Raw genomic sequence first — 14431 nt, 5'->3', positions numbered from 1 at the left:
TAGTGCTATATTTTGTTTAGTGATTATGTATGTATGTATGTATGTATGTAGGCTATATATATGTATATATATATATATATATATATATAATCACTAAACAAAAATGTGTGTGTGTATATATATATATATATATATATATATATATATATATATATATATACATATCACTAAACATAGCCCTAAACATAACATAAAATAGTATTTAAGAAATTTCGTTGAAGCCAGACTTCTCCCACTCACACACATAGGCTACACACACAGTTACATATAGGCCTATAATATATATATATATATATATATATATATATATATATATATATATATATATATATATATTTACTCACACATATAATGTAAACAAACTTTTATGTTATATGTAATCGCGATTAATCGATTTGACAGCACTAATTCGGCTGTTATTCGAACCACTCAAGCATTATAATGCGCAAAGTAAAAAAAAAAAGAAAAAAGAAAATTAATCTTTGAAAGTAGCATTTTTTTCAGATATAAAATAATCAGATAAGAAACCATTTATATTTTATAATCAATTAAATAAGCACTGTTAAAAATTATGGACCACAAGAAGAGACAGAAACGTTTCCATAATTGGAGAATCATCACAAAATCTAACAGTTGGATTTTGATAACTCAAAGACCCGTTTTAAATGTGCATACAAAGGCTACTGAGCATACAGTCTTTTGTGGTAGGTAGCCTACTTATTACAATCTAACGGTCTCTGACTTCTGTCATTGATTACCCTCGCTTCTAATTAACACGCCTTCAAAGCTGGTGGAGCACCAATCAAAACGCCACCTGGGGGGTTTGGGGAGAAATGAGGCGCATCAGCTCCGCGTCCTCAGCGTGGATAAGTGCGTGACTGCACAGCGCGAGAGACAGTCCAGAGACTGTCAGGATCAGGAGACAGTCGTGATCGCGAGCTCTCGGTGGATCATTTCAAATCACGTCTCCTTGGATTGTGCACCTGTTCCTGAACATCCTCAACCTTAACGTGATTTAGGTAAGTTGCGATTTTACTGCATATAATTTTAAGATTTTACATTTTATACAAAAATGCCGGCTGATTATTTAAACGTCATTAGCCTATACAGTCTAAAGACCACAAAATAAAAAAATAAAAGAAAAACTGTAAAGTTCTGATTCAACAATCAATTTCGCATAATACACAGACCGATTAATTAATATCAGTCACAGTAGAACTGAATGAATCACTACCCATGTCAATATATTTAATAATAATAAAAAATATTTATATGGCTGTAAGATTGTTCCATTAATTATATTTAAGCATGAATTTACATGTCTTCCTCTTTTTAACTTCTCATTATTTTTATTCAGATTTTCAGGAATAAAACATGGAGCAGAGTTTTATGCCTCGCACCTTGTGGACTAATGACAGCAAATTTCTCCATCACCACGTCCCGGATTTCTTCACTAGTGTACAAGTTACACAGGATGTACCAGCCGGAACATCATTCGGACCATGTGTTCTCCATAATAACTTTTATGACACTATAGCATTCATTGCACTGAAATCCTTTGACAAACGGAATAAATCGTATGTATTTAGGGTGAGTAATTTAGCATTCACTCTCACTTACATTATCTAAAGTTTTTTATTTTAGACTGCACTTTACAATAATTGCTCTTTTGTGCTGTGTTAGTAAATTAAACATGCATATTCCAGATATTTAATTTGTATTACACTATGCAGTGCAAAAGGTCAAATGGTGACTTTTCTTGTAAAGAAAAAAAAGTTTTCAGTTTTAGATTTCCTCTAATGGCAAATATGTCCCTCTATCAACAGGTAGACCCTGAGGCGATGAAAGGCTCTCCATTTGTAGTTCCTTGGCTACGGTTAGTACAGGCTGCAGTGAGCGCAGAAGAACAGAATACTGAGGCCTACTTGAAAGGAGGACAGCTGCACTTTCGGACTATTCGAGATGTGAAACAAGGGGAGGAACTGCTTGTTTGGTACGACAAGGAGTTGTCTCATCTTTTGGGGTTTGGAGACATAAAGACAAAAGCCCTGACAGATGGTGAGTAGCAGCTTTCAAAAAAAAAAAATAATAATAATAATTTGTTTTTATTTCTTTCATTATTAATGGCATAAATGCATTAATGAATGCTCAAATCATGTTAAACCAGTTAATGTAACTTCAAAATGTCATGGAATGTTCATAGGTCAATGGTTGTATTTTTGTGTATTTTTGACTGAATATATTAAGGAAAAAAAAACACACAAATATATTCTACACAAAAATAACTTGTACACCTCTTTCAACTTCTTTTTTTGGGGCTTGAAGTAAGAATATATGTAAAAAGAAAAAAGTAATTAAAATGCAGACGTTCTTGAAAAAAAAAAACATTCACATAAGTAGTTTGGCATAATATTGCATTATTTATTTAAGTATTAGATTAATTTTGTGAAATATTATTAATATTTAGGGAAAAAATAATTCGTCCACCAAAGCAATGGTCCTATAACCAAAATGCAGGAAGCCATTTTGTTTTCATGTGACAAGAAATCCACTCTTTATGAATGTTTGACGAGGTCGGGCACGTTTTGTTCAGATCAAATAGTTTAACTAAGGAAACTTATTATTCATAATTTAAAAAAAAATTATAGATAGATAGATAGATAGATAGATAGATAGATAGATAGATAGATAGATAGATAGATAGATAGATAGATAGATAGATATCGATTAAGGTTTTCAGAAATGCGTGAAAACAATATGGATACAAATATCACATTTAAATGGCCAACTTACGTAAAATTGCATGTTCTTGTTATCATCATGCTCTGACAGCGTTTGTTTCTCTTCATATGCAGACTACACATGTACGAAATGCGGCCAGGCCTTCAAGAACGAAAACCCTTTCCTTGCCCACTGTCGTTTTTTATGTGCGCAGGAAAAAGTAGATATTATCCGGCCAACCAACGAACAGAAACAAGAAGTCAAGCGACAACGCAAAGTCATAGATTTTCACAACATTGCAAGAGATCTGGAGCACAAAAGGAACGATTCTTCCGAAGACATGGCCATACCTCGAAAAAGAAAACAAGAGGCTTCCTTAAGCCCCAGGAACAGAAAAACAGTTTTATTGGAGAGAACCAACATCACTAATCACGCCAACGCCAACAAAGACTATCCGCCTTTTCAGGATTCGTCAGAATCTGCTGACAACCTTTCGACAAGTGAGTCAAAAAGAAATAAAAACAGTGCATTTACCGAGGTTAGAAAACCATCAGAGCAGTCAAACCCTGAACAGTCATCACGAGATGTATTGGGACCTGACGTAGGCCTACAATCCGACTGCAGCGCGTTCTCGTTCGTTGTACCCAAGAGCGCGCACTCGGAACAGAAGAGCGCGTTCTGTGAACCCAGCAAACGCACCATCACGGAATTTCAGAACACTTCACCACCCGATTCGGATACTATCTCAGACTCTTTCAAATCAAAACCTTCTCTAGGATACAGAAATGTACTGGCTTCGCACCTGTTTCACGCTGACTTGCCAGGCACTCATGCAGGTGGAGTGATGTCCGCTCCTCTGGCTACAGGAGGATCCTTCTATTACGCACCCGAGCATTGGACCAGAGCTATAGGTGGCCAGCTGCAGTCTACATCTTCGTTGACACTTCTTCCCCCTACTTTCACTCCAATGGGTGTTTCAGTGCAGAACTGGTGCGCCAAATGCAACCTCTCATTCAGAATGACCTCTGACTTGGTGTTTCACATGAGGTCCCATCATAAGAAAGAGTTCGCCGCAGAGGCTCAGGTGAGGCGGAGGAGAGAAGAGAAACTCACCTGCCCCATCTGTCACGAGTACTTTCGAGAGCGTCACCACCTCTCACGTCACATGACATCACATAATTAAGAAGAAAAACTCTGGCGCACTTTAATATGTTATTATGCATTGACCATAAATTGTGCATACTCTATGATGGACCATAAATTGTGCATACTCTATGATGGACATTTGTAGTTAGGCTACTATTGGACAGAGGAGGTATATTGCTGTAGCAAATAGCAATACGTTACAGACGTGGTAAAAACTTGAACCTTTCAACCATTAATCAACAGTAAAGCGTCGTCATTTTCTCCACCGGTCACTGTCATTTCAGCCATGTAGTACTAGTGTGAGCTTTGGTCGTGCAGTTCAAGGTACTGGGGTGCCACTAGGTGGCTATATACTGCATAACTTTCTCTTTATAAATAGCTGTACCGTTTAGTTGACTAATACTGTTGAATTGCCTGACCATTTTCAACCTAATAGTGCCTTACAAATGTCAGGATTAGGCTACATGTAAATGCTATTGAGAAACGGAGTGAAATGCTCCAGCATTTTTAGGTTTGCTAACAGCTGACTAAAGTATTATAAGTTTAGAGTAACATTGTTTTGTAAAGATATTTTATATTTGAAAAATCCATCCCATCAGAATGCCAAATCTTTATGTTACAATGTTCTTTACAGATGTCTACTTTTTTTAAAACATTTTTATCAGCACAACGACAAGGAGGATGTATTTATTTAAATATTGTCTTGTTCTTTTTTATTTTTATTTTTAGATAAGTACAGTCATTGTATTTCATTAAAGATTTTGAACATATTCCCTGTGTGTTTGCCTCTGATTTTAGCCATCTAGAAATATGGAACATATAAAGTACCATTTTCTTTGTGTGCACACACACAGTACATTTATATTTATTATGTAATTTTAAATTAATTTCAAGAAGCAAGTATTTAGGACTAGGCAAGTAACTAGTCAGTTTATATTTGTGTTAATAGCTAAATATCTAATATGTGGTAAATGTCCTTGCATTCAGCAGTCAATAATATCTCACACATGTGTTATATTGTTCTATATTTGTGAATATGGTGGAACTGCATAAAGTAAACTCTTTTTTCCTTATAACGTCACAAACATGCTCATTTTAAAATAAAGTTAACACTAATTGAAGCGCTCGTTTGACACATGCACTAACACTGAGTGACCAGTAGAGTGCCCTGTCTAACAAGTAAAGGTCTCATCATCACTCACAAAATGAGCTGTTATGTGGAAAATGTGAGGATGGCGTTGTGTTCAGGTTTATCTTCGCCATATGCACAATTCCGAAAAAGTTAGTTTTAGTCCCCTGCAAGTCTCCCTTTAATTAGGCTATAGGCAGGGGATAAACTCAACACTCTGAGAAAGTTCACCAAAAAGTCAACGTTTTGACCTCACTGCGAAGTTCAAAGGGACACCCGTCTGCATTTAGCTAGAAAATCAAACATTCTGCTCATTCAAGAAAGTAAATACAGAACTTCTGAAGACATATTGAATGAAAAGATGTGTATACACTGGCCTAGAATTGGTGCAATTAGAAGCCCAGCGGTCGCTCCTTCATACACAGAAAATCCTCTGTTCGCTCTAAAGAGCATCTTTCATCGCTGCCATTAATCGATCAGGCCTCATTTGGAAAAATAAATATTGACTTTGGTTTTCAGTAACTGTTGAGTATTTAGGCCTGTTAGAAAGATGCAGGGCAGGCCCATCACTTCTGCGCGTTTAAACTGTCACAGGCATGCTGTTTGTCACAAGTTGTGCTATTGTGGAAAGGTGTGAAAACGTTGACACGTGCCAGCCACATTGCTTTCATTTCCAAATACATCTGCTGATAGCCATCTACCTAAAAGCGATTCAGTTTTTACACATACACACAATGATTTTCATACCTGACCACATCCCATTTTAAACTCCCTGTAGTAGCATAGTGAAATGAAAGGCGTACGGATCATCTTACTGCACATTCAGTGACTGTAAACAATATAGTGTGGTTCAGACTTCTAAGTGCAGATATCGATTCATTTTAAGAAAGTATCGATTCTTTTTAGGAAAAGTAGCAATTAATTTTAAGGAAAAGTATTGATGCTATTTAGGGAAATTAGCAATTTAATTTAAGGAAAAGTAGCGATTCATTTTAGGAAAAGTAGCGATTCATTTTGAAAGGTAGTGATTCATCTTAAGAAAAATATTGATTCTTTTTGAAAAAGTATCAATTCATTTCAAGAAATGTATCGTTTCTTTTTAGGAAAAGTATCGATTCATTTTAGGGAAAGTATCGATTCACTTTAAGGAAAAGTATTGATTCACTTTAAGGAAAAGTAGCGATTCATTTTAAGATAAGTAGCGAATCATTTTAAGAAATGAATCAATTTTTTTTTGAAAAAGTAGTGATTCATTTTAGTAAAAGTATCGATTCACTTTAAGGAAAGGTATTGATTCACTTTAAGGAAAAGTAGCGATTCATTTTTAGAAAAGTATCGATTCACTTTGAAAAAGTATCGATTCATTTTAAGAAATGTAGAAATTCATTTTGAAAAAGTATCGATTCATTTTAAGAAAAGTATCGATTCATTTTGAAAAAATAGCGATTCATTTTAAGAAAAGTAGTGATTCATTTTAAGAAAAGTAGCAATTAATTTTAAGAAAAGTAAAAAGAAGTTGCAAATGCCTAATTGAGGTTGTACTGCGAATGTGACGTTGTATTTCTGTGAATGGCATTTTAACATTTGTGACTACTTGTCTGCAGCTTCAATTTCAGAATACAGGTTTGTGACTATTGTCTGTGAGTGCAAATCTCAACATTCAACAGGTTTTCACATTGGAGCTGTGAGTGTAAATTTTAGCATACAATTACAAATATTTATTGTACAAGTTCGCATATTCACATCTACATGCATTCTTAATATTATTAATCTGCCTGCATTGACACCATAGTGTGAGAACTGAACTGAGCTGGACGATGACATAACTGTTATCTCCAGATCTGCTCAATAGTTGAATGTACTCTTTTTATAATTTATATACTTTATACAGTTTTTGAACAGAACTGAATCAACACTGAATTCAGCTGAATAATGACACTATTTTCTTTTTAGAGCAGCCTTACAGCCAAATTGAACTCTGTTTGTATCATTGATCAGTTTATCCCTGTAAAGCTGCTATATAGCGCTATATATTTAAAGGTGACTTGACATTTGCAAAAGGTTAGTTAGGTTAGTAAATTATTTAGTATTAAAGAGAGTGAAAGAGAGTTTATTTGTGTGAAAGAGAATGATGTTTTTCTTTTTCTTTGGGGATATTTGGGGATATTTAATTTAATTAATCAATCAACAATACTATTGATCAGCATTACCAAACGTGGACGTTTTCCACTAGAAACAAGCATTGATGTATTATTTTAATTTAATACTGTGAAGCTGCTTTGATACAATCTGTATTGTGAAAAGCGCTATATAAATAAACTTGACTTGACTTGACTTTTAATAGAGTAAATTTAATTTACTTGTTATTTTGCAATTTAAAAAGTGTGTTGTTAGTATTTGTTCATTTTTAATACATGTTTAAATTAAAGTGTATTTGTTAATTTTATAATTAAAACCCTTAATCTTTGTAAATGGTTGAATTTGTGTTTCAATGCCAGTTTCTGGGCCACATCTGGCCTGGGGTACCAGTCGACTCTCAGCCAGATCTGTCTTACAGTGCCTGGGCCAGACCTGGGCCATATCAATAAATTAGAGTAATTTTACAGGGTGTGAGCCACATCTGGGCCAGAGGAAATTGTTTGTATCTGTTTTCAGTGTGTGGGCCAGTTTTGGGCCGAGGACCCAGCCAGAACTGGGCCAGAATTGAAGCAAGGATGAGGCTCAGAGGTGGGCCACACAAATTTTGCTGGTGTCCATTATACAACTGATTTAAATATTAAAGTGATCCCCATTTCTAAAGGGGATTCACCGGATAGTAACCCTCATTGTGGCTTTAGTGGATGTTGGCATTACATTCTCACATTCTAGTGGGAGACAATTACATGTTGACACTGTCAAAACTAGCCTGAGAGGTGAAAACAACTTTTGATTACATTGGAGACCATACATTTATCATCTCATTCGTTTGTTGCCGCCGAATATGCTAATAAATTAGTCAAAGGTTGATAAATCTACTGGTCTTTAGCCACATGCACTGTAAAAAATTTCTAACCCTCCCAAATCAAAAATTTCAAGTGACCGATAACATCTAAATTTTTCAATTGGCCCAAGTGAAATTCTTGTTGCAATAGTCTGTTAACATTGGCTCAATGAGAAATAATACGTCAGACTAATTGAAAAATTTAGATGTTATCGGTCACTTGAAATTTTTGACTTGGGGATGTAATTTTTTTTTACAGTGTGGTTTTGGAAGGGTTTGTAAGCTGGTAAGACTGGGAGACTAGTTTAAACTAGTTTTTATTTTCAGCAAAATATTTGTATTAATTATAATAATTTTTAGATATAATTACATTTTTCAACACACAAAATATTAATTTGTGACTGTTTTTGTATTCATGTTTTTAGTGCTAAACAGCAGTAAAAGCAGCAAACACATTCATATCTCTTTAACCTACAACTGACATCTTCAAGTGTCGTCTCTTCACACACTGACTGCACAGAGAAAGACATTCAACGCACTTGTTATGCAAAGGAAAGACATAGCAGACAGTAATTGGGTTCTGTTCTCTGAGACCACACTTCTCGTTTTCATTCATGGGCTAGTGGGATTAAAAGGGTTTACATCAAATTAGTTTGAGCCGGGTGACATCATCTGTTGAAGTAAGAGCTGGAACTTCCTGCACTGTGACCTGATGCTCTTGAAGTGGGTTGAAGGTGGGAAGTGTGGGTTAGAGATGTCTTTGATGTCTAGGTCAAGAAATAATGTACCAAGCAGGTTTCTGATGTCAAATCTAGTTGACATTCTTATTCTTTTATTCATTTTCTTAGTTTAGTAAAGAATAGGAACACATTTAATGCAGAAAAAATGCATTTATGCAGCAGAAAATACACATTGGTGGTTTAACATATATTTTATTCTACTTATAAGGCTAGTTGTCATAATTTAAAACACACATTTACAAAAATACATTCTCTAAAATATAATATATTGAATCCAAATGAACAATTGTTTATACACACTGACACATTTGGCCCAAATACTCCTTACATACGGCACCACACCAAGATCGTCAAACATGTCTGAATAAGGAAAGAGGAACATTGTGTAACTTCTCTTAAAATAAAACAAATGCACAGGAAAAACTAGTCAACACTAGCTATCAATGACCTTAGTGATTAGCAACAGCACCATTTGGGAATACCCCCCAACCCCAATAAAAATGTAATTGTTAATATTTTGTTTCTTAGTTTTCTAACAGACCAGACTTATGAATATATAAAAATAAGTTCAGATTACTTACTATGAGCATGTTACTTACATGCTAACTGTTTGATGTAAATGCTTGATGAAAAAGATTAAATAGTTCACATTTTCACATGTAGGCTACTTCATCATGTATGGTTTTAAATGTCCCAAATATCAAGTTACACTTACATTTTTAATATACACAAAGACGTTAACTTAACCTGCCACTACGTCCAACATTCATCTCAATAACAAAATAATTATTTATTCTAATTTACTTTCCAATGTATTTCAACAGCTCTGCCAAAAGAAAGTGTTTATGTTATATTCAGTATGCCTTACTGTATATCCAGTAATCTACAAGTATTATTCCAACAGCCATTTATGTCATGGAGCTGAAAAGCCGACAATTTAAGCAATAAGTTTAAGAGTAAGTGCTCATGTTACTCAATGAAAAAGGTTTACGACAGATCCCTCATGAATAAACAGAGGAAATGAAAATAACATAGATAAGCATTCATAAAATATGAAATGCAGTCCTTAAAAATGTGTGCACTTTCTAAGAAGTGCAAACTAAAGACAATATGCCTCTTCAAGGTAAATTCGGTTTCAAAACCACAACAATGCCCATTTGTCTTTTTTTCCCTCTGAGCAGCAAGTCTATCTACAAGCGCACGTCTCCACGGACATGTTGGGGTAGATCTTCAATACGATGTTTTTGCTCTCATCCATAAACAGTACACTGAGTGGTTTCATCTTCTCTGGGACACAGCAGGGCTCTGGGATACCTGGAATTATCCCAACGGCCTTGACTATGCTCTGGATGGTTGCATGGTTGGAGGGGCGGACCACCTGAAAAGAGCAGAAAAGAGAGGATAATGAGGTATGGTAGCGTTTAGATATGCAACTTTTGTTTTGCTTTCTTTAATGGAGCAGAGGAAATTATGTCTTACAACACCCTTCTATTATTCAGAACAGAGGAACTTTAAAACTGGCTCATTTCAAAAGAGAATGTGTCCAAAATGTGCTTAAAACCCCCATTAAGCGTACAACTATTTGACTGTAATTGCACATAAAGATGGTGTGCTTTAGTTGCGCTGGAACCGAAACATTTTCTGAAGGGATTCTTTGTTTAAAAATCTCTGGCTAGAGAGGCTGTATTAACCATAGTCATTTTTAAATATTTCAACATGTCTAAATGATTCACATTCGCATACGCTGATTCTCGCCGTGAGGTTCTCTGACCTTTGGAATGGGGAATTCACACGTTCCTGCGCAGTAGAAGGCATCGAAAGACTTGGGAGACAAGATCCATTCGTTCCAGCCGATGTCTGCAAAGTCCACCTTCAGGTACCTCCTGGAACAGCTGCGAGGTTCTTTCCACTGTCTCCTCCGGGCCTTCTTCATGGTTTTCTCATCAAACCGGAGAACCTGAGACTTGTCGAATCCATCAGCGTGCTCCTGGCCTTTCCTTCTATGTGCTTTTTTGAAGGGCTTTGGCTTGAGCGCAAAGTAAGCACTTTCCCACAAATCGTGCTGTTTGAAGCTGTTGTACTCCACCTCCGGGAGCTCGTTGTTCTCAATGGGATCAGAGAAGTCCGATTCCAGTTCCCGCTTCACACGTATGTCAAGTGAGGAGTCTGGAGATTGAGTTGGCTGCTGGTCTGCGATGAAAGGGTCATATCTCTGTAGGCTCACAGCCACACTGTTGGGCTCTGAAATGGCCAAGTCATTAGCATAAACCAGCAAGTATGGAAGACTGGAAGGTGATTGCTGATCATGATACCTTTGATACTGATCTCCATAGTCAAACTCCACAGTGATCAAAAGGTGATTCTTATCTTGGGCCTCCTTTATAATGACAGACACATCCTTGCTCTGCCAGGTCCCACGTCTGTGAGGAACTACGGTGATGTTTCCAAGCAGCGATCCTGGGTCTGAGCTGAAGGAGGGAGACCGGAAAAGAAGACGGACAGAGGGGAGCAGTTGGAAGTTCGGGATGCGACAAGAGGGGTTCTTGAAGCGCTTGCAGAACCAGGACCTCTGGCGTGGCCGTTTGTCAACAAAGAAGTGAAACGTAGATGTGAGAATCACCTCAGACCCCTGAAGGGAAGTAAGATTCAGCCAGTATGAGGCCCTCTGCTCCACATTCTCTGCAAAGATACGAGAGAAACTGCTGAGTTACATATTAATTATGAATATGGGCTCAAACAACAGGCTTTTTGTTCTGTGTAAGAAAGCACAAGGAAGTGAGGAGACATGTTACTCCTAGAGCAGACATATGGAAATGTTTATTTAGGTTCCCTTAAGAGTTAGAACCTGCAACAATGTCAGTCTTTTAATCGGCAATGATTAAATGCTTTAGCAGACTGCAGAAAAAAAGACTGTATTGTTTCGTGAGAGTGTGACAAATGTTATTTTAATGTTCCGGTTTAAACAGCTGTTTTCAAACAACGTTTCATTAACAAGAAGAGTTCACAAAACGTGGCGGATCGTCTGCGGTGGTTCCGCAACCCTTCCGATATCTACAAATCATATCCTGTCATTATTTATCACTTGACTAGATTTAGGTAGTACAAACATATATACAAATGTGCTAGGGGTGTAACAAGACATTTGCATTGCACGAAACAAACCTCATCAGAGCGAAAACTACTGACAGAAATTATTGTCATTAGAAAGTCATCATTAAGTAGCGTAATTCTTGTCATTTTTAAGCAAACATAAATCAAGCCATTTAGAAGATATACAATTAAGCGAATCGTAATAATTGCAGATTTTTTAAAATATAAATACCATGTTTGCTTTTACACGTCATATGGTGGCAGCATGGCGTTTGCATCATACATTTCGTTTTTTTCCATAGGCTACTTACCAGGTTTTGCTTTAAAACTTCTTACTGTATTTCCCTCTTTGAGTCGGTTAGGTTCAATGTTGCACTTCTCATACAGTTTAAACATATGCTGCGAGAGCGCGTCTGTGGCATCGAGCGCGTCCGTCGTGCTGTCGCGCGCGCTTCTCCAAACACCTTCAGATGCGCCAGGTTCGGATCCAACCCAAAGCAGTAACAGGTGCGTCAAAAAGACACATTTAAAAGTCATGTTGCAAAGAAAGAAAAAAGTTTCCAGACGACTGAATTCCGTGTAGATGAAGGGGGAAAAAACGCGCTAGCACATATTAAAACATACTAAAGGATTCCAGTATGACAGAATTACGTTTTCCAATGATGCGGTTTGGATAGAAGCTTTTCTCGCCTTTTAACGCAGTGCAGAGAGGAAGTGGTTTCAGAAGTTCTATCAGTCTCATGGATAACCTGTGATACATCACTTATTTCTTCTGACCGCCACAATCCACGGGAGCAGGCATAAGCGGAGTGAGGTGCTGACGTATCCGCCCACCAGCCAACAGGAGCTGCTGCTACATTACACCCGATCCAGCGGGAGGCCAACAAGAGGACAATCCAGAAAACATGCACATTCACAGGTTTTTTTTTTTTTTTTGGAAATGCTTTTTTCTTTTCACAACATTCCCTCAAATAAGTTTTTATTTATTTATTCAAAATTAGTTTTAAAGTTGTTTATTTTTTATGTTATAAAACCAGACTGCTGCTGTCATGCATTTTGTAAAATACTAGGGTTCACATTTTTCATAAAGGCATTTTTATGTATTTATTTTGCGTTGAATGACCCAAATATAAAGTTACTTTGATTTTACACACCAAAAGGGTCATTCCACCAAGCATTCATCATAACAATAAAACATCTTTGTTCTAATTTACTTTCTAAAGTAATTAGTTCAGTGTTGCATTCAATATACCATAAAACCTTTGTTGTATACATACAGTAATCTGCAACCATAAAATATCCAACAGCCATTTATGTCTTGGTGATGACAACAAAGTTGACATGTTATGAGAATGCAAGCATAAGAGCTCATGTTACTCATCTAGTACCAAAAAAAAAAAAAAAAAAAAAAATTGGAAATGAGGGAAAGGAAAACTGATTGTTGAATTATGCAGTCTAAAAAACAGATAAGATCATTTTTCCTTCTTGATCAAATAAGCATTCATTTTCTAAGTAAATATAAAACGTGCAAATGCATTCATTTGAAAGTAGAAAGGGTTTTGAATATTTGTGAGTGCCTTTGCTTGATTTCATTATAGTGATTTCATTCAGTACATGAAGCACACTGGGGGAACAGCCCTGTCACCTCTGTGTTTTGTGTGGAGTGTCTGCAGTGCCGTGCCAACAATGCTGGTTCTGTGAAAGCCCGGAGCTCCAGTGGAGAGACCATAACAAGCCCGGCCGTTTGGGTCATTGCGTGCCATTAAACACCTCCTGTGGCCCCTGGGGACCCTACTGGAGACCCCCTTTTTTACTTCACACTTCAATGTGTCTTAAATCTGCATTAAAAATCTGACGCTCCTGCCCACTAGGACACTGTTACTGAGTGAATCACGGAATAAATCGAGTAGGAGGAGATACCTCTGCTCTGCTTTGTTTCCACCCCTCTTTTTATTGTCCGACTGTGGGAAGGCGAAGCCATTAAGCTTCAGAATCCTATACCGCTTTTAAAAATGAATAAAAAACAGAACAAGGGAGGAAGAATTCAAATTAACTCTGGTTCACAGAGACCTTTGATTCTTCAATATGACTGCATCACTTGCTCTCTATAGCACCTGGGAGAAACTATTCTGTCTCAGATCCTGCTGGGTCTGGATACTGAGAATGTTTTTTTAATTAACAAGCTAACTAGGGATTGATGCTAATAAAGCACAAGGTCTTGTGTAAAGGCTTGTCTCTCCAGGACAAATTCCCTTAATATGTTTGTCCCTTATTTCGAAACAGCTAGTAGTCCTGTGGTCTTGTAAAGCACGTATTATTTTTCTCGCCTCCTCCCTTCCCTCCCATTCATGAGCTTTATATGGGGCTAGTTGCAAACGAAACACATCATTCATTGGTTGGAAGGGATAAAAAAAAAAGAATTCTGTGAATGAGAGTGATAAAACTTTGATGCAGAAGGTTTTACTGGAAATTCTTAATATTTAATTGGTTAAATCCCAATTAGATTTTAATGCAGGACTAATTTACAGGCATGGTTCAATAAGCAGTGGTTTATACAGGAATCACAAATTCGTAGGAAACGCCTGTGCAATAGAGGACGCAAAAAATGTCTGTAATGAATTATAA

The 14431-nt window shown here is 36.7% G+C and overlaps 2 protein-coding genes across 2 annotated transcripts; one reads left to right on the top strand and one right to left on the bottom strand.

The window, feature by feature from the left end:
* The first annotated feature begins 862 nt into the window (after positions 1-862).
* On the top strand, positions 863-4636 carry znf488 (zinc finger protein 488). The gene is made up of 4 exons (XM_084093891.1): positions 863-1019; positions 1358-1590; positions 1827-2058; positions 2856-4636. The coding sequence occupies exons 2-4, from the start codon at positions 1375-1377 to the stop codon at positions 3902-3904; spliced, it is 1497 nt and encodes a 498-aa protein (XP_083950017.1). The 5' UTR covers positions 863-1019; positions 1358-1374; the 3' UTR covers positions 3905-4636.
* A 4256-nt stretch (positions 4637-8892) lies between these two features.
* Positions 8893-12699, bottom strand: gdf10a (growth differentiation factor 10a). Its single transcript, XM_084093453.1, has 3 exons — positions 12118-12699; positions 10488-11395; positions 8893-10094 (listed from the first exon to the last, which is right to left on the bottom strand). Exons 1-3 carry the CDS (start codon positions 12341-12343, stop codon positions 9903-9905), a joined length of 1326 nt encoding a protein of 441 aa, XP_083949579.1. The 5' UTR covers positions 12344-12699; the 3' UTR covers positions 8893-9902.
* Positions 12700-14431: the final 1732 nt, after the last annotated feature.

Source organism: Abramis brama (genome assembly GCF_963993115.1).
Source record: "Abramis brama genome assembly, chromosome: 19".
Classification (NCBI taxonomy): Eukaryota; Metazoa; Chordata; class Actinopteri; order Cypriniformes; family Leuciscidae; genus Abramis; species Abramis brama.
Note: the sequence above shows the minus strand (reverse complement) of the source record. Positions and strands in the feature narration are given on the sequence as shown.